The sequence below is a fragment of the Acinonyx jubatus genome, chromosome C1 (genome assembly GCF_027475565.1).
Source record: "Acinonyx jubatus isolate Ajub_Pintada_27869175 chromosome C1, VMU_Ajub_asm_v1.0, whole genome shotgun sequence".
In the NCBI taxonomy this organism is placed as follows: domain Eukaryota; kingdom Metazoa; phylum Chordata; class Mammalia; order Carnivora; family Felidae; genus Acinonyx; species Acinonyx jubatus.
Genome location: NC_069381.1, coordinates 32,529,510 through 32,549,099, shown reverse-complemented (window position 1 = coordinate 32,549,099; position 19,590 = coordinate 32,529,510). Strand labels below are relative to the sequence as shown.

Genomic DNA, 19,590 nt, shown 5'->3' with positions numbered 1-19,590 from the left:
CTCATGGTAGGTAAGAGCCCCACTTGAAGGCTGAGAACAGGACATGATCAAGTTGAGCTGAGGGACTAGTGAGAACAAAGTTGGGATAGAATCAGGAGTTAAGGGAATTAATGTAAGTACAGTAGTCACCCCTTATCTGCAGGGGATATATTCCAAGACCCCCACTGGATGCCTGAAACCATGGATAGTACAGAGGCTATATACTATGTCTTTTTCCTATACATACATACCTATGATAACATTTAATTTACAAATTAGGCACAGTACGAGATTAACAATAATAACTAATGGTAAAATATTAACAATTTTTATAATATACTATGATAAAAATTATGTGAATGTCATGCCCCCCACAAATAACTTATTATCATCTATTCCCCCTTGTTCTTGTGATGATTGTGAGATGATAAAATGCCTGCCTGCCTGATGGGATGAAGAGAGGTGAATGATGTAGGTATTGTGGTATGTCGCACTGGGCTACTCTTGTCCTTCTGACGATGTTAGAAGGAGGGTCATCTGCTTGTGGACCATAGTTGTGACAAACTGCAGAATGTGAAACTGGGGATAGGGGAGGGACTAGTGTACTCTTATGAGGTCCAAGAATGGCAAAAAAGATTGGTACCATGAGTGCATTTTAAGGCAAAGGTGGATTATAAATGTAAGACCGTTCATTAAACAAACCACGATTAGAAAGCCCAGAGTGAGCACAGGCATTTGAAAGGTTTGAAAGATTGAGTGAAGTAAGAGATATGAGGGTCATATTCAGAGAGAGAGAGAGCGCATTGCAGAAATCGACAGAAGTGCTGCCATAGAGCCTTGACAGTATACTTAGGGCAGTTTAGAGTGGCCTTTTATTTGCACCATACCATATTCTCTCTTCTCTTTTTAAGGGTGCGAGGTAACATTTTGTTGTTGCTGGCCTCCTGTTTTCTTTTCCGTATCTAAACTACTTTAAAAAATAGTATTTTGCCAACAAATGAATTTAAAAAATTATATATGGTAAAATTTACTTTTTGGTGTATAATTCTAGTTGTTTTGACAAATGGATACAATTTAACCAACACTATCATCAAGCTGTGGAATATTGTTGTCCGTTGGTAGTCAGCCCTTTCCTCCACTCCCAGGTCACTATTGATCTGTTTTCTGTCCCTGTAATTTTGCCTTTTCCAGAAGTTCATATAAGTGAGACTCATAAAGTAGGTAGCCTTTTGAGTCTGGCTTCTTTCACTTAGCATTATGCATTTGAGTTCCATCTATGTTGTTGTATTAGCAGTTCATTCTGTTTTATTGTATATATTCCATTGTTTAGATTTACCACATTTAATCACCATTTGAAGAACATGTGGGTTGTTGCCAGCCATAATTTCATTTGACCATCAAATTCTTTTCTTTTAGGCTTAGACTCAATAATTAATTTGGCAAATACTAAGATACAGGACAATGTTGAATTAATGTAAACTAATAACCTGTAATAGTCATACTAAACTGCTTTGTGGGTTATATTAAATATAGGTGAGCATTCTGTCTCTTGCAAATCAGTTGTGATACAGTAAACTTTATTTCCAGCTTAAAAAATTAATTTCCAAAAGGACTAAGGGCACTGATGATTTAAAAACAAGATATGGCCAACTATTAATCACTTACTAGAGCATATTATTTTTAAGTATCCTTAACATTTAAGGATATACTATAATTGATATGCTAATTATATATTTTTAATTCAGTGATTAGGGGTAAATTCCTTAACAGTCTTTCCTGAGCAACACTTAGCTTAATTTGATAATCAATATATTTAAAAGTAATAAAAACCTTCACTTGTTCAGCAAGAGTATTCCAGGGAACTGAGCTGGCATCAGGATAATTTTTGTCCATACATTCATTTAGCCAACTAGCCAGCCACGCTGCCTGCCTTTGAGTGCCTCTTGTGTATTCGACTGCTTATAGTCTGTTTTTGTGGTCTGAGTAGAATGACTGTTTAACTTCTGGTCCAAACTAGAGATTGCTAAGAATGAAAGGGGGCACTATCCGTAATTATGCTTAGGAAACAGGTATAAACCAAGACAAACTGGGAAGTATGTTCACTCTGTATGGTACATGCAACTGCTGTACCATGGAACTATGGGCAGTTACCAGGCAGTTACCAGCATCCTAAGATGTTGGAAGGTAAACAAAACAAAGCAAAACAAAACAAAATTTTTAAACTGATTTGCAAATCTAAACTGGGAGAGAAATAAAACATTGAGACAAACTATAAAGTATAAAGCCAAAGAAGTCAGGGACAAAAAGCATCCAGTATTGTGTCTGAGGCTCTTGATGATGTGAATTGAGAGATGAGGATGAGCAGAGAATAGTCTGTGATGATTCACTTTACCAGCGAACCATGTATACTTGGCAGTAGGGTTCGTTAAAACATAAAATTCACAGATTTAGCCATTTGGAATGGTTAGCAGTTTATGATAGGGACTGTTTTCCCCAGGAGTATGAAATAAATAGTAACTTCTTATGTTTATATTTAATCAGATAATGGCATTAAAAAATATTTTATTAAAAAATTTTTTTAATGTTTACATATTTCTGAGAGAGAGAGAGAGAGACACAGAGAGAGAAAGAGACAGAGCATGAGCGGGGGAGGGGCAGAGAGAGAGGGAGACACAGAATCCGAAGCAGGTTCCGGGCTCTGAGCTGTCAACACGGAACTCGACACATGGTTCAAGCGCCCAACCTACTGAGCCACCCAGGCACCCCAAAAAGATTTTTTTTAAGTGATCTCTACACCTAACTTGGGACTCGAACTCACAACCCTGAGATCAAGAGTTGCATGCTTTTCCAAGTGAGCCAGCCAGGTACCCCATGTGGGATGTCTTGAAGTTGGCAGTTGATTGTTTTTGGAAGATGTGTTCAAAGCTGTACAATTCTAGTTTGTGATCTTTGGGATTTTGCACACTAAGACATTGCAGTTTTCTCCCTCAGGAGGACATTAACCTGCTGTACCAGAATTGTTGACATGAATTAATAACAATTCTACATCTGTATACTACTTTACAGATTAGGGAGTTACTTATAGGTATTATCTCAATCTTTACAATAAACCCCAGTTTTAGATGGTGATCTTTAAGCCCATGGTAGAGTTTTCCATAGAAGATTAGTTTTTGTAAGTGTCACATAATGGAACTTCACGTAGATGAAATCATTCAGTATTCAGTTGATCCTTGAAAACACAGATCCACTTATACATGGAATTTTTCAAGAAATAAAGTACTTTAAGTGTATTTTGTTTTTCTTACATTTGTTTTAAACATTGTTTTCCTCTAGCTTACTCTATTGTAAGAATACAGCGTATAATACATATAACACAAAATGTGTTAATTAACTGTTTATGTTATCAGTAAGCCTTCTTCTGGTCACCAGTAGGCTATTAGTTAAGGTATGGGAGAGTCAAAAGTTAAATTTTGATGAACATGCCCCAAAGCATGTTCTCAGGGCAACTGTATTTTCTGTTTATGTCTCACTTCTTTCAGTAATGTCTGTGATGCTGTTGCATATGTCAGTTTTTGTTTATTATTGCTAAGTAGTATTCCATTTATTCATGGATCTGTTGATGGACATTTGGGTAGTTTTCATTTTGGGACTATTAAGAACAGGCTACTAAGAAATTCTTGTACAAGTTTTCTGTGGACATGTGCCTTCATTTCTGTAGAATAATACAGTATTTCTGTGTCAAAGGGCAGGTAGAAGAGTAACTTTATAAGAAACTGCCAAATCCTTTTCTGTAGTAGTTGTGTATTTTAAATTCCCAATAGCAGTGCATGAGAATTTCAGATGCTCCACATCCTGGTCAACAGGTGGTGTCAGCTATCTCTTTAGTTTAGCCATGTTGGGGGGTATGAGGTGGTATCTTGTTATGGTTTTATTTTGAATTTTTTCATGTTGAGCATCTTTCCATGTGCCTATAGGTCATTTGTATATTCTCTCTTCTCAAGGTTCCTTTAAAGTCTTTTGCCCTTTTTTTTTCTTTTTAAAATTTGGTTGTCATTACTGAGCTGTAGGAGGGTTTTATTGTTTTTTAATGTATTCTGGATACGTTTTTTCTTAGATTTAAATTTTGTAAATATTTTTTCAGACTGGTTTGCCTTTGTTTTTATAATAGTGTCTTAAATAGTGTCTTAAAACGAGTAGACATTTTGGCTTTTGATGAAGTCTAATTTACCAATTTTTAATTTAATGATTAGTGACTTTTGCATTGAGGAAATCAGCCAAGGCCATAATGATATTATCCTCTATTTTCTTCTGTAGATCTTACATTTTTTTAATTTTAATTTTAATTTTTTAAATTTTATAAAGTAATCTCTATGCCCAGCGTGGGACTTGAACTCAGGACTCTGAGATCAAGATATGCCTGCTCTACCGACTGAGCCAGCCAGGCACCCCAGATTTTATGGTTTTAGAGTTAACTTTTAGGTCTGTAACTCATTTGAAATTAATATTTGTGTATGATATGTTTAATCTTCCTGTTGACTTGTCTTTTATCTTTATGAAATGTTCTTAAAATGCTCTTTGTTTTGAAGCTTACTTTTTCTTATCCTAATATAACCACTACAGTTTTCTTATGTAGCTTTACGGTATATATTTTCTAGTATTTTGCTGTTGGCCTATACATGCTTTCGTATTTAAAGTATGTCTCTTATAAACAGCATGTAGTTATTGGCTCTTGCCTTTTAAATCCAGTCTAACAATCTCTGCCTTCTAGTTGGGGTGCTTAGTCCATATTTAATATGATTATTCATATGGTTGCAATTTGTTTTTCTTTTGTTTCTTTGTTGCTTCATTTCTGCAACCTTTGGGATTAATCAAATAGTTTAAAGTACTCTCTTTTATCTCCTTTATTGACTTAACTGTGCTCTTTTTATTTTTTGTTAGTCATGCTAGAGCTAAATTCGTAATACTAACTTACCAAAGTCTAGAGGTAATATACCACCTTTCACTTCATATTTCATACTTCATAACGTTTACTACTTACCTTTTCCCACCCACTTGACAAATCCAATAACCTTAGAACAGTACAGTTCTATTTATTTATCTTTTTCTTTCTTTGTGCTGTCATAGCTTATACTTTTACTTACGACACAAGTCTCACCTTAGGATTGTTTTATTTGCTTTAGATAGCAGTGTTTTAAGGAAATCATGTTGAAGAAAATATTTTCCTAATTATTTACCTTCTCTGATGTTCTTTTCTGTAAATCCAAGTTTCAAGCTGATCTCTTTCCCCTTTAGCCTAATACCATCCTTGGGCATTTTTTATAGTGCACGTCTGCATAAAACACATTTTGTTGGCTCTTATTTATCTGAAAAGGTCTTTATTTCATCCTCTGAATACTTTTTCTGGATGTGGAATCTTCAGTTTGCAGGGTTTCCCCCACCTTTCAGAACTTTGAAGATGTTCTGTTGTACTTAGCCTTCCTTATTTCTGGTGAAAAGTCAGGTGTCATTTGTATTTTTATTCCCCTGTACCTGTAGTAGACCCATCTTATCCATGGATTTGCTTTCAGCAGTTTCAGTTACCTGTGGTCAGCTGTGTTCCTGAAGCAGATGATCCTCCTTCTGACGTATCGTCAGAAGGTCAGTGGTAGCCTCATGCTGTGTCACAATGCTTACGTCATTCACCTCACTTCATCTCATCATATAGGCATTTTATCATCTCACATCATCGCAGGAAGAAGGGTGAGTATGGCACAATAAGATATTTTGAGAGAGAGACCACATTCATATAACTTTTATTATAGTATGTTATAATTGTTCTACTTTATTATTATTGTTGTTAATCTTTTATGGTACCTGATTATTATTTTTATTTTTTATTGTGCCTAATTTTTAAATTAAGCTTTATCATCGGTATGTGTGTATAGGAAAAAAACATAGTGTGAATAGGGTTTGATGCTATCCAGTTTCAGACATCCGCTGTGGAGGTCTTAGAATGTATTTCCTGTAGATAAGGGGGGCTGTGGTAATGTGCCCCCTTGCTCTCCCCTCTCTGTCTTTTGTGGTTTCCAAGATTTTTCTCTATTTTTAGATTGAAGGAGTTTGTGCCCCAGTGTAATTTTCTTTGTATTTATTCTGCATGGGATTTGCTTATCTTCTAGGATCTACAAAAAGAGGTTTTCATCTAAATTTGGGATATTTGGGTCATTAGTTTTTTTCAAAAAATTAGGGCCCTCTTTTCTTTTCTTCTAGTCCAGTTAAAATACAGACTTAAAGTAAAATAAAATATAGACTGTTTGGGGCACCTGGGTGGCTCAGTCATTTAAGCATCTGACTCTTAATTTCGGCTCAGGTCATGATCTCATGTTTCATAAGTTTGAGCCCCACATGGGGCTCTGCACAGATAGTGCAGAGTCTGTTTGGGATTCTCTCAACTCCTTTCTTTTCTCTGCCCCTCCCCAGAAATGACTGACATCATTTCATAGGTCACTGAGGCTTTATTTTCACTTGTTCTTTTTTCTTTTTATTCCTCATATTAGATCATTTTTACTGATCTATCTTCAGGATTTCTCTTTCACTTTGTCCTATCTGTTAAACATGTCTGGTGAACTTTTTATTCTGGTTACTGGATTTTTAAATCTAGAATTTCCATTGGTCTTTTTTGGGTATGTTCACAGATAATTGGTGAAATTAGTTTAATCAAATGCTTTGATGCTGGACATTAGGGCTTTTTTGTTTGTCCCAGCCAGTTCCTGGACCTGAGACATGCCCAGGAGCTTCTGCTTCATTGTGTTTTTTGTTTTTTTTGTTTTTTTTTCATTTTTATAGTAAGAAGATAAGTAGTACTGCCCTGATCTGTACAGGGTTTAGGAAGCTCATGAACCTAGTTTATTCTTTCATCTGATTTCTTACATCTTTGATGTTTTCAGATCCTGGGTTTTTAAAGAGTTGTTTTGTTTTGTTTTTGGGAGAGAGAGAGAGAGATCGAGTGAGCGTGCACACAAGTTGGGGAGAGGGACAGAGAGAGTCCCAGGTAGGCTCCACACTCAGAATGGAGCCCAACATGGGTCTTGATCCCACAACCCTGGGGTCATGACCCAAGCCAAAATCAAGAGCTAGACGCTTAACCAACCGAGTCACCCAGGTGCCCCTGGATCCTGGGTTTTTATGTTTAAAACAAAATTATTACAAGAAATGAGAGTTTTAAGAAATAAAGTTATTTTAATGATAAGTTATATTACTGTGTTACTTCCAACTGGTCTCCTTCCTCTAATCTGTTTCCCTCTGCTCTATCTTCTGCAATGCTACCTTTAGCTATGATATGCAAGTAAAACCACAAACATGTCTCTATTGCCATATTTTCAAGTCCAGCCCCCCGCTTCATGCCCCTAAAGTTATATTCAGGCTATACTGCATTATTTTTCTTCCACTTATGATGCAGTTTTATATCTTTTTATTTCTGAAGGTATTTTCATATCTTCATTGTGTTTAAAATAGTCTTTCTTTCCATCTTCTTCATCCTTTGGTGGCCAACTGAAATGTCCACATTACTCTGAACAGTGGGTAACAGTCTTTTTTCTCCCTGTAACAACTTTTCTTCCTTTCTGTTTATTTTCACCTCTCTTCTTGTTATTACCATAGCTCTTTGAGCATACCACTATTATAGTTATTGAACAATGGTAGCTATCTGTATTTTTATCTGTTATACTCTGTCGTGAGTTTTTTGTTGAGAAGGTTTGGGGATTGGGTCTTTGTACTTGACATCTTCATACCCCCATAGCACCTAGCATTTTATCTGTACATAGTGGCTGTTTAATAAACATTTATCACAAGAATGATATTTATCTTTTCCTAGTTAACCAAGAAGTGGCTGTTGTATGTTTCTTAAGGAAACTTTTCTAATTATGCATTAATTCTCTTGGTATTTTAAATTAAGGATGGTTTTTAGATGTTTAGAAGTTGTCACTTTATTTCTTCTTTTACTCTTGATCAGTAAGGCAGCGTCAAGACAATTTATTTCATTTCTCAACATTAATTTACTAATACGAGTTTGAGAGAATCTTTGGAGTTCTTATTCTTCAAGTAGATGAACTGCTTGACTTTCTCTGACATTAATGACTAGTTAGAACTTGTATCAAAGACTGACATGGTCTAAAGAAATCAAGAGATTTGAGTTCTCTCTGGGCAATACTACTGACTTGGTTTTGTGAAAAGTGACTTTTGACTGTTAAGCATATCACTTTATTAGATTAGAGCTCTTGATTATTTTTTCTTAAATATTTTTTATTGAGATCTAATTCACATGCCATAAGATTTATCATTTAAAAGCATATGAGTCAATGGTTTTTAGTATATTTGCAAAGTTGTGGGACCATCACCACTATCTAATTTCAGGACATTTTTATTTTATCACCCCAAAAAGAAACACTTCAGTAGTCATTAGTAGTCATCCTTCATTCTGCCTTTACTCTCCATCTCTATGGATTTGCCAGTTTGGACATTTTATGTGAATAGACTCATTGTATGTGGCCTTTTGTGTCTGGCTTCTTTCATTTAGCGTAAGATTTTCAGGGTCATCTATATTGAAGCATGTAGCAGTATTTCATCCCTTTTTTGTGCCTAAATCATACTCTGTGATATGTATGAACATATCACAATTATTTATCTGTTCATTAATTGATGGACATTTGGGTTGTTTCTACTTTGGTTATTATGAAAAATGCTGCTATGATCATTTTTGTACAAGCTTTTGTATGAACATAATGTTTTCATTTTTCTACAAATGGGATTGCTGGGTCATATGTTTAATCTTTTGAGGAACTGCCATACTTTTCTGTAGGAACTATATGCCATTTTACATTTTCACAGTTATGAGGCTTCCAGTTTTTTCATACCCTTGCGAACCCTTTTGATTATGCCTTTTTGATTACAGCCATCCCAGTGGGTATGAAGTGGTATCTCATTCTCTTATGGGTTTGATTGCGTTGCTCTAACGGTAAATGAGGAATTTCATTTTTTCATGTGTGTATTGGCCATTCATATATCTCTTTTGGAGAGGTGTCTGTTCAGATCCTTTGGCCATTTTTTAATCAGGTTGTCTTTTGATTAGTGAGTTTTAAGTGTCCTTTATCTATTTTAGATACAAGTCCGGTATCATATGTGTGTTGCAGGTTTCCTTCCATTGTGCAGGTGTGTTTTCACTGTCTTGATAGTGTCTACTGATAAAACACAGACTTTAAATTTTGATAAATTTATCAAGTTTTCTTTGGTTGTTGTGCTTTTCGTGTCATATCTAAAAAGTCATTGACTAATCCCAGGTAATGAAGATTTATATTTCTTTTTTAAGAGTTATATACTTTCAGTTCTTACATTTAGGTCCCTGATCCATTTTGGGTTAATTTTTATGTGTGCTGTGAAGAGGCCCAATTTCATACTTTTGCATGTGGATATCCAGTTTTCCCAGCACCATTTGTTGAAAAGACTGTTCTTTCCCCATTGTTTTATCTCAGTATTCTGTGGAAAAATCCTTTGGCTGTAAATATACAGGTTTATTTCTAGACTCTTAATTCGGATTACTATAATTTCATACTATTAAAATTAGGAGATGTGAATCTTCCAACTTTTTTCTTCGTTTTCAAGATTGTTTTGACTATTTTAGGTCAAATACATATTTATTTTAGGGTCAGCTTGTTAATTTCTACAAATAAACTGTGATTTTGATAGGAATTGCATTGAATTAGAGATCAATTTGGGGTATATTGCCATCTTAACAATATGAAATCTTCCAGTCCATGAGCACAATATATTTTTACATCCTTTATTCCTTTTAACTTGAATAAAATACTGGGTATGTATAAAAACAAGTAGAGCAGCAGTATCTATAGTCCCATGAACCTCTGGAAGTTCTGAATATTTTAACTATTTTAATAATTTTAGTGTATCTTCTTTTTTTTAAAAAAAAATTTTTTTTTTCAACGTTTATTTATTTTTGGGACAGAGAGAGACAGAGCATGAACGGGGGAGGGGCAGAGAGAGAGGGAGACACAGAATCGGAAACAGGCTCCAGGCTCCGAGCCATCAGCCCAGAGCCTGACATGGGGCTCGAACTCCCGGACCGCGAGATCGTGACCTGGCTGAAGTTGGACGCTTAACCGACTGCACCACCCAGGCGCCCCAATTTTAGTGTATCTTCAAATAAGACATTTATTGGAGTTAAGCTTGGTAATCATTTATTAAATTATAACTTATGCTAGTTATTAAGCTTGGCTCTGGAGATATAAGGATGACTAAGAGATCACTGCCATTAAGACTTCTGGTCTAGGGAGGAAATCACTTATAAAGATAATTTCATACAGTATATTAGGTTCAGAGATAAAGATTTCTTGAGAGTTGTTGGCCAGTCTTCACTGTGTAAAGCTTTTTGCTACATAAAAAAGTGATTATGAATTGTGTATTAGCACAACTTTTCCTAGTTGTGATAGCTTATAGAGAAGTTAAAAATAAGTACCGTAAAGGTTCTTAAGACTTTGAATTTTGGATTGTTAGTATCAATAATACATTTTTAATGAATTTTCAGGATTTATGAATTAATAATTACAAAAAAACTTAGAATCAGCATGCCACCTAAAATATTGAAGGAAATAAACAGCATTCATGTAAAGCAAAAGAAAAACTAAAAAAAGAAAAAAAATTCTCTTTAGCTCTCTGGACTCCTTTCATGCCTTTTTTTTTTTTTTTTTTTTTTTTTTTTTATTAAACCTAGTCCTGTTTAATTTATTATTGTCTCATAGATCTGTGTGACTTTAGCACCAGAATTTGGCAATTCTGTTGAAGCCTGGGAACCCCTCTCAGAATAATACTTAAATTTAAATAAAATTTAATTTAATTTAACTTCATTTTTATTTTTTATTTTGCATGAGTTGGGGATACAGGCAGAGGGGAGAGAGACAGAATCCCAAACAGGCTCCATGCTCAGTGCGGAGTCCAACACAAGGCTCGGTCCCACAACCTTGGGATTATGACCTGAGTCAAAATCAAGAGTCAGACTCTCAACCAACTGAGCCACCCACGCTCCCCAGAATAATATTTTACTTAAGCCAGAATAATCAGGATGCAAAAGATAAACAGTTATATTAAAATTGTTATAAAAATATTATAACAAATTCATGATTCAGTAATCTACATGCTGCTTTAGTAACATTAAATAACAAAATTGAATGTGGCAGCATAGTAGTAGTAGTATTTTTTTTTTAATTTTTTTTTTCAACGTTTATTTATTTTTGGGACAGAGAGAGAGCATGAACGGGGGAGGGGCAGAGAGAGAGGGAGACACAGAATCGGAAACAGGCTCCAGGCTCTGAGCCATCAGCCCAGAGCCTGACGCGGGGCTCGAACTCACAGACGGCGAGATCGTGACCTGGCTGAAGTCGGACGCTTAACCGACTGCGCCACCCAGGCGCCCCAGTAGTAGTATTTTTGAGTGTGGTAGCCTATTAAATAACAAAAGTGGAAATGAATAATGAGTAGTAATGACTGACCTTCTGAGACAAAAACTATTAATGTGACAGGAATCAAATTGATTTGTCATTTGTTCCTTACATTTGTAATGGAAGGACATGCTGAATTTTCAGCATTTTCTCCTTACCCGATTTCATAATGTCCCTGAATCCTGTGCATAGACCCTTGCGGAGTTCATGAATGCCAGGTTAAAAATGCTATTTCCACTCTTTCCTCTGCCTGAAATTGTTTTTTATTCCCTTTTCCTCCTGCCGCATCTGATGATGATCAGCCTGAGATTTAGCTCACTTGTCTCACTTAGCACTTGCTGATTATTTACTTGCCTTTTATTTGCTAGTCACTATTCTGATGTATTTAGAATACATCAGGAAACTGAACAAAATTCTTTGCCCCTGAGAAACTTACAGCCTTATGGGAGAATGACAGTAAACAAATACATAAATTATATAGAATGTTAGATAATTATAAATGCTGTAGAAAAATATGCAGTAGGATAAAGTGGATTAAGTATGCATTGCCATTTTCAAAAGAGTAATAAGCAAGGTAAGCTGATTGAGAAAATGACTTTTAACAAGAACATGGAAGTGGTGAGAGTTAACAATACAGATATCTTTTCCGTCTCCTTCACCACAGCTGAAGACTGACTTTTTTATTTGTATTCCTAGTGCTAATGTTGTGACTAGCACATGCACAATCAGCCCTTCATGAACTGTCATTAAGAGAAAGGTTGTTCACCTTTCTTGTGTCTGTCCATAGTTTGAGAAGTTTAAGCAGTTTGGGTGATTGAACATGTGTCATTTTCCCAGTGGTGGGTTAGATAATATTCAGGTTATATCTAGGCATAGCTTGCTGTTCTTGCATTTACTTTCTGATAAGCCTTACTAAATGTAGTTTGGCTGTTATCATTAATCTTTTGTCTTTTTTTGTGCAAAGTACAAATAAAATAAATGTTAAATGAAAAGATAAAAGTTTAGGATCAGCCAAATTATTTAACTCTCTCAGGCACAGCTCTCTTCAGCAATCAAATAAAAGTTGTAATAGATTATTTCAAAGGTCCTTTTCAGCCCTTAAAATTTAAGATTTGCCAAATATTTTTTGCTTGCTGTTTGATAGAAATTGTAGGAGATGAGAAAGAATATTGGAAGAGTAATTTGAAGCAATATGTGGTCAAATACTGGAGGAGGAAATATTTTATATATATTTTATTTAATCCTCAGTACTTCATCAGAGTCCATTGGACCCGGTTCAGTTTTTGAGTATCTCTTTTGAGCAGTTTTGATTCATAAAGATGGTTATTTTATGACTTATATTCTTTCTTAGAAATTTTCTAAAGAACAAATAGAAAATTTATGTATTTAAAAAAATGAATAAAACTTATTCTCTCTTGCAATTACCATGTGATTCCTTTATACATCTAACATGTCTTATGGGATTTTATTGAATCTTATTTTTCCTAAATCTTGAAATGATTGCATCTCCTTATTTCATCATTGCCCATCAGTCCACAATGCCCAGACACTAAAGTAACACGAAAACAAGTTTCAGTACATAACTAAAGGGTGAAAATTTACATATATGTTTTTTGACTGGTAGAATTAAATTAGAAGTCAGTAACAAAAATATATTTTAAAACCCCAAATTAGAAAGTAAATGATACATTTCTTTCTTTTTTTTTTTTTTAATGTTTATTTATTTTTTGAGAGAGACAGAGACAGAATGGGAGTGGATTAGGGGCAGAGAGAGAGGGAGACACAGAATCCGAAGCAGGCTCCAGGCTCTGAGCTGTCAGCACAGCCCGACGCGGGGCTCGAACTCACGAGCTGTGAGATATCATGACCTGAGCCGAAGTCGGACGCTCAACTGACTGAGCCACCCAGGCGCCCCTAAATGATACATTTCTAAAGTACCTCTGGGTCAACAACAAAAATCATAAGGGATATTAGAATGTATTTTGAACTGTATGATAATGAGAGCAGAATATATAAAAATTTGTGACATACAGCCAATGCATGTTGAGAAAGAAGCTTAAAACTTTAAACTAGAAAAATCAGAAGGGTCTGAAATCAGTTATGTAAGCATTTACCTTAAGAAGTTAGGAAAATAAAGAGCAAATTCAACCCAAAGTAAGTGGAAGGAAACAATAAAGGTAAAATTAGAAATAAATAAAATAGAAAATGGACAAACAAAAGCAATGAAACCAGAAGCTGAAATACTTGAGGAAATAGTGATGCCAGTCTTCCAGAAACTTTTAAAAAAATAGTGGATGAAGTAGCAGTTTACAGCTCATTTCATGAGTTCAGCATCACCATGATACCAAAGTCAGGCAAAGAAACAATAAGAAAACTACAGACCAATATCCTTTGTGAAAATAGACTACTCAAAAATCTTTAATAAAATAGCACCGAACTAAATTTATTGATACATAAAAAGAATACATCATGATCAAGTGGGATTTGTCCCAGGAATGTGATGCAGGTTAAAATTGGAAAACTAATTGATGTAACTCACCATGTAGTAGAAGAAAAGAGAAAAATCATATCATCTTCAGTGTAGAAAAGTTTTGGCACTCATTCAGCAAACTAGGAATAAAAGGGAATTTCCTTAATTTGATTAAAGAAATCTATCAAAAACTTAACAATTTGCATCATATTTAATGATGAGAAACCGAATGCTTTCTCTCTGAGATTAAGAACAAAGATGTTTGTATTCACTGTTGTGCAACATTCTATTAGAGGTCCAAGCCAATGGAGTAAGGCAGGAAAAAGAAAAGACATCCATATTGAAAAATAGTAAGTGAAACTGTCGTTATTTGGAAGCAACATTATTGCATATATAGAAAATCCTAATCTATGGGAAAGCCCCTAGAACTAATAAGTGAGTTTAGCAAAGTCAGAAGATACAAGGTCAGTATAATTTCTTTATATTACTGAGGAATGACTGCAAATTAACAGAAGCAATTCCATTTACAGTAGCAAAATAATGAAATACTTGAGGGATATATTTTAACAAAATAAATATAGACCTGTTTACTCAAAACTATAAAACATTACCAAGAGAAATAAAAGACCTAAATAAATGGAGAGATACAGCATGTTTGTGGAATAGAGGACTCACTGTTAGATATCAGTCTTCCCCAAATTGATTTATAACATTAATGCAATCCCAATAAAAATCCTAGCATACTTTTCTTCCCCTCCCCTCCCCTCCCCTCCCCTCCCCTCCCCTCCCCTCCCCTCCCCTCCCCTCCCCTCCCTTCCCCTCCCTTCCCTTCCCCTCCCCTTCCCTTCCCTCCCCACGAACAAGCTTTGCAAGGAAATGCCAAGGACCTAGAATAAGCAAAGAGTTTTGAAAAACAAAACAAAACATGAAGTTGTGGGACTTGCAGTGCCTGATTTCAAGCCTTCCCCTTCCCCTTCTTCCCCTTCTTCCCCTTCTTCCCCTTCTTCCCCTTCTTCCCCTTCCCCTTCCCCTTCTTCCCCTTCCCCTTCTTCCCTTCCCCTTCTTCCCCTTCCCCTTCTTCCCCTTCCCCTTCTTCCCCTTCCCCTTCTTCCCCTTCTCCTTCTTCCCCTTCTTCTTCTTCCCCTTCCCCTTCCCCTTCCCCTTCCCCTCCAACAAGCTTTGCAAGGAAATGCCAAGGACCTAGAATAAGCAAAGAGTTTTGAAAAACAAAACAAAACATGAAGTTGTGGGACTTGCAGTGCCTGATTTCAAGACTTTCTACATAGCTACAATAATTAAGACAGTGGTATTGGTATAAGGATAGACATGTAGATCAATGGAATAGAATAGAGTTCAGAAATAGACCCATGTATATATTCAGCTGATTTTTGATAGAGGTGCCAGTGTAATTTAGTGGGAAAAGGATATAGTCTTTCCAAGAAGTGGTGCTGTATATCTGGGTGGAAGAAAAATTTATATTGATCCTTATCTCAGACTTACGCAGTTAACCGTAAGTGGATGAGATACCTTAGCATAAAAATGAAGACTATTTTATAAAACATCTAGAAGAAAATGGAGGAAAATATTTGCCATGTTGGAGTAGGCAAATATATTTTTTTAAGCTAGACACAGACCACAAAATGAAAATTGATAATTGGGACTTGTTGAATTTAAGATTTTTGCTCCTTAGGTGATGCTGTAATGAAGAGATAACCACAGACTGAGAGAAAATATTTCTTATATATTATCTATCTATATCTATATCTTTCTATCTATCTATATCTCTTTTGTTACTCAAAAAATATTAAAAAATTCTTGGAATACAAATAACCCAAAGTCTTATAATCTAAATAAAACATGGGCAAAAGTTTTCAACACTTTGCAAAATGATACATGGATGGCAAGCACATGCAAAGATGCTGCCTACTATCATTATTCATTCAGGAAGCACACTTAAAAATCACTGAGTTACAATGACAACTTCCACTATATTGTTTGTCCTTGAAGACTTAAAATACTAAGTGTTGGTTAGGACATAGAGCAGCTGAACTCATGCATTGCTAGTCGGTGTGGAAAATAGTTTGACAGGTTGATTCCATTTATGTGAAATTTTAGAAAAGGGTGAATAATTTATAATGGAAGCTAATCAATGGTTGTATGGGATGGAGGTGGGGGCAAAGGAAAGGGAATTGCTTGCTGAGTCACAAAAAGGATCCTTTTGGGGTGATTGAAATGTTCTGTATCTTGATTTTGGTATTGCATGAGTGTATACATTTGTCAGAACTCCTTGAACTGTATATTTCAAATGGGTGTACTTCATTTAAAAATATATATACTCCAATGAAGTTGGTTTTAAAAATAAAATCACACAACAATAAACTGTTGTTTCCTACTTGTTGCACATGAGCCTAGAGTAGTAGGCCTTACTCTGGGAAGAAGTTAGATGAAATGTGTGTTTGTAGATAGGTTATATTTGGGCAGTTCAGTTTCTGTGAGAAATATTATAAGGAAGAGCAAAGGTAACTGCTTTTTAAAGGTAGCTGAAAGGGACCTTTTGTGGTATGATATAGAACATAAAATTTATCATTGTAACCATGTAAGTGTATAGTTCAGTGGCATTAAGCATATTTACATTGTTGTACAACCATCGCCACCATCTATTTCCAGAACTCCTTCACTTCCCAGATTGAAACTACACCCACTAAATAGTAATTCTTCCTCTTCCCATCCCCCAGCCCATGGCAGCCACCATTCTACTTTCTGTGTCTGTGATTTTGACTATTCTTGGTACTTTATGTAAGTGGAATTACACCATGTCTTTTTGTGATTTACTTCACCTAGCATGATGTCATAATGGTTCACTCATGTTATCGCATATATGACAGAATTGCCTTCCTTTTAAACACTGAATAACATTCCATTGTGTGCGTGTGTGTGTGTGTATGTGCATGTGTGTGTATACACCACATATTATCTATCTATTGATGGACATTTGGGTTGCTTTTACCTTTTAACTATTGTGAATGATACTGCTGTGAACATGAGGATATGAATATCTGTTCAAGTCCTTGTTTTTGATTCTTGTATATACCTTGAAGTGAAATTGATGGATCACATAGTAATTCTGTGTTTAATTTTTTGATAAACTGCCACTCATTTTCCACAGTGACTGCACCATTTTACATTCTGTTAGTGATGCACAAAAGCTGCAGGTTGTCCACTTCCTTGCCAGCACATTTTATTTTATTTTATTTTATTTTATTTTATTTTATTTTATTTTATTTTTTATTATTTATTTATTGATTGATAATAGACATCCTAATAGGTGTGAAGTGGTATCTTGTGGTTTTCATTTGTGAAGGGAAATTTTAAGGTCATTTAATCCAAACCTGTGATTTTGCAGATGAAATTCAGTCAGTAGGTTAGCAAGAGCTACCTAAGGTGGATGATTTTACAATTTCTTTTGTGAATTTCAATGGTTTGTGTTTGCATTTAGGCATTCAGGGTTTTGTGACTGTATCCTAAATAGTTAGGCGTATGAACAGTTTTTTTCTTTGTGATTAGCTACAGCCATCATATTTTGTGTGGAAGAATAGATACTTTTAAAAATAGTTTTATTAAAATGTTTAATAAGTCTGAAGTTTGAACAGTGAACGTTTTCCCCAGATTAACACACAAGTGTACACCATGAAAACAGCATGAAACACTGGAATTTGTCATTTCCATGAACATTAAACTATTGTTCAACAAGTGTTGGTATTTGTCTTCCTGCTTTAATTTTCAACTTCTATAACAACGGAATATAAAACTTTTTTCCTTCTTTATTTTGCAACTTGCTAGCTGAACCTACTCAAAAATCATTGTTTTCATTTTTAGTGCTTAATTTCTGTAGTGTCTACATTTTACATGGTTCTTGGCAAGTTTATATCAGGTCTGCTAGATTCATTAGCTGAAACCACAGTGACTACTTTGAAAAGATAGAGATGAATCCTCCAGTAATGGCTGGGTGATGAAATGAGTGCTAAGTTGAGGTACCTTTATAGAATAGGACCTGGGAAGACCTGGTATCATACCCTGTACTCTTAAAATTGTTGGCACTGTTCAAATGCTCTTCTTCGTTTTCAAAAAATGTTTATTGAGTACTTACTATGTATTTGACATTGTACCTGGCGCAGTGGATGTAGAAATGAGTTTCTACCGTTAAGGAACTCAGTCAGCCTGGAAAGGATACAGACCTATAAATAAGCTTATAAAGTAAAGTGCAATCAGTGGTCTAAATGTATAAAATGTGTGGAGATTTTACAGAGGGAGAGAGTGATGAATTTAGTAGGAGGATCAGAGGAAGGATTCCTTTAGATGGGATCTGAGCTGGGTTTTGAAGGTAGAATGTGAGTTTGTCAGTGGTACTGAGATCAGCATGTAGGGTAGGCAAAGCTGTGTGAAAGAACATGGTACGTATGCTTAAAAGACTATAAGCAGATAATTCATGTTGGACACAAAGAATGAGGATTGTTAGATGAGAGCTGTATTTCCCCTCATTGTCAAATACTGCCTGAAAAAACAGCCTGAGAATGTTAATGAAGTAATAGAGGCAAAGATTAAACTTTAACACTGGATTAATTATAAAATTATAAAACTGGGATGTGCATTGTATTTCTGTTTCTGAAATGCATATCTCCCTCCCTCCCTTTTACTTTCTCCCTCATTCCTTGCCCTCCTCCCGTGTGTGTGCGTGTGTGTGTATAAACAAGTTAACTGAGGGAGAAAGGAAGCAAGCCTTGGTTCTGGTCCCGGTTCTCATACCCTTGGTTGAACAAACCACTTCTCTTTTTGAGCTTTGGTTTCTTCATAATCTATACTTTCCAAATATTTTTTGAGGGAGTCCCAATTCTTGAGTGCCTGGAACACAGTAGGTGCTAAATATGTATGTTCAAATGAGTGGTCTTGAGAACTTGTATCTAAGAGAGGATAAATAATTAAAAAGCTTTAACAGAATAAGCAATAAAAGATTTATGTACAGACCATTGCTCTCCAGGATGCATTTATTATATAAAATGTGTTCAAGCAGTTTGTCTTTATATAAATGGTTTCATTTACCATTTAGATTTGTGAGGTCCTAGAGTATGGAAACTGTAGTATCTTTATATATATAAAACTCTCCCCAGACTTGAATGTCATATGCTGTTGTAATTATCATATGTGTCCAAAGAATTAGTATATATTTAAAAAGTGTGTTCATTTGTTCTTTGGCTGTGGCAGAAGTTCTTGGACTTAACTACTTCAGATTGTGATTTTTTTTTCCTCTTTAATAATCTAGTTGTAAATGGACCTGTTTTCTCATGTAAACCTTATTTTTCTCAGTGCAAAGCTAGTATTTCTTCTCATGCTACTTTTCCACTATTGTATCTGCAAAATATTTGCTTCTGGAGCAGAAGATTGTAAAAATCCATTTTTAACCTTATAGAGTTGCTGTGATATACTGTTAATATTTCTTTCTTTACCTTTAGGGATCCTACTGGGCAATAGACACCAATCCGAAGGAAGATGCACTGCCTACTCGGCCAAAGAAGAGAGCACGATCTGTAGAACGGGTAAAACGCTCTTTATCACAAATTGAATATGGCAGGGTTTATGTCAGCAGTACAGCTTTTTAAAGTT

The 19,590-nt window shown here is 35.3% G+C and overlaps 1 protein-coding gene and 1 long non-coding RNA gene across 12 annotated transcripts in view; one reads left to right on the top strand and one right to left on the bottom strand.

The window, feature by feature from the left end:
• Window positions 1-5,638, bottom strand: part of LOC128313508 (uncharacterized) — a 44,208-nt gene extending 38,570 nt beyond the window's left edge. For 2 of the 3 annotated variants that reach the window (XR_008294334.1, XR_008294329.1), the window contains exon 1: window positions 5,214-5,638. This is a non-coding gene — a long non-coding RNA (uncharacterized LOC128313508). The remainder of the gene's footprint in view (window positions 1-5,213) is intronic. The other variant, XR_008294330.1, reaches the window with a different exon arrangement.
• Window positions 1-19,590, top strand: part of FOXJ3 (forkhead box J3) — a 148,930-nt gene that overhangs the window by 68,741 nt on the left and 60,599 nt on the right. For 8 of the 9 annotated variants that reach the window (XM_027059498.2, XM_053212440.1, XM_015063145.3 and 5 more), the window contains one exon: window positions 19,440-19,523. In XM_027059498.2, coding sequence (XP_026915299.1) covers window positions 19,440-19,523 — 84 coding nt within the window. Of the gene's footprint in view, window positions 1-5,546; window positions 5,719-19,439; window positions 19,524-19,590 lie in introns of all 9 variants that reach the window. The other variant, XM_027059500.2, reaches the window with a different exon arrangement.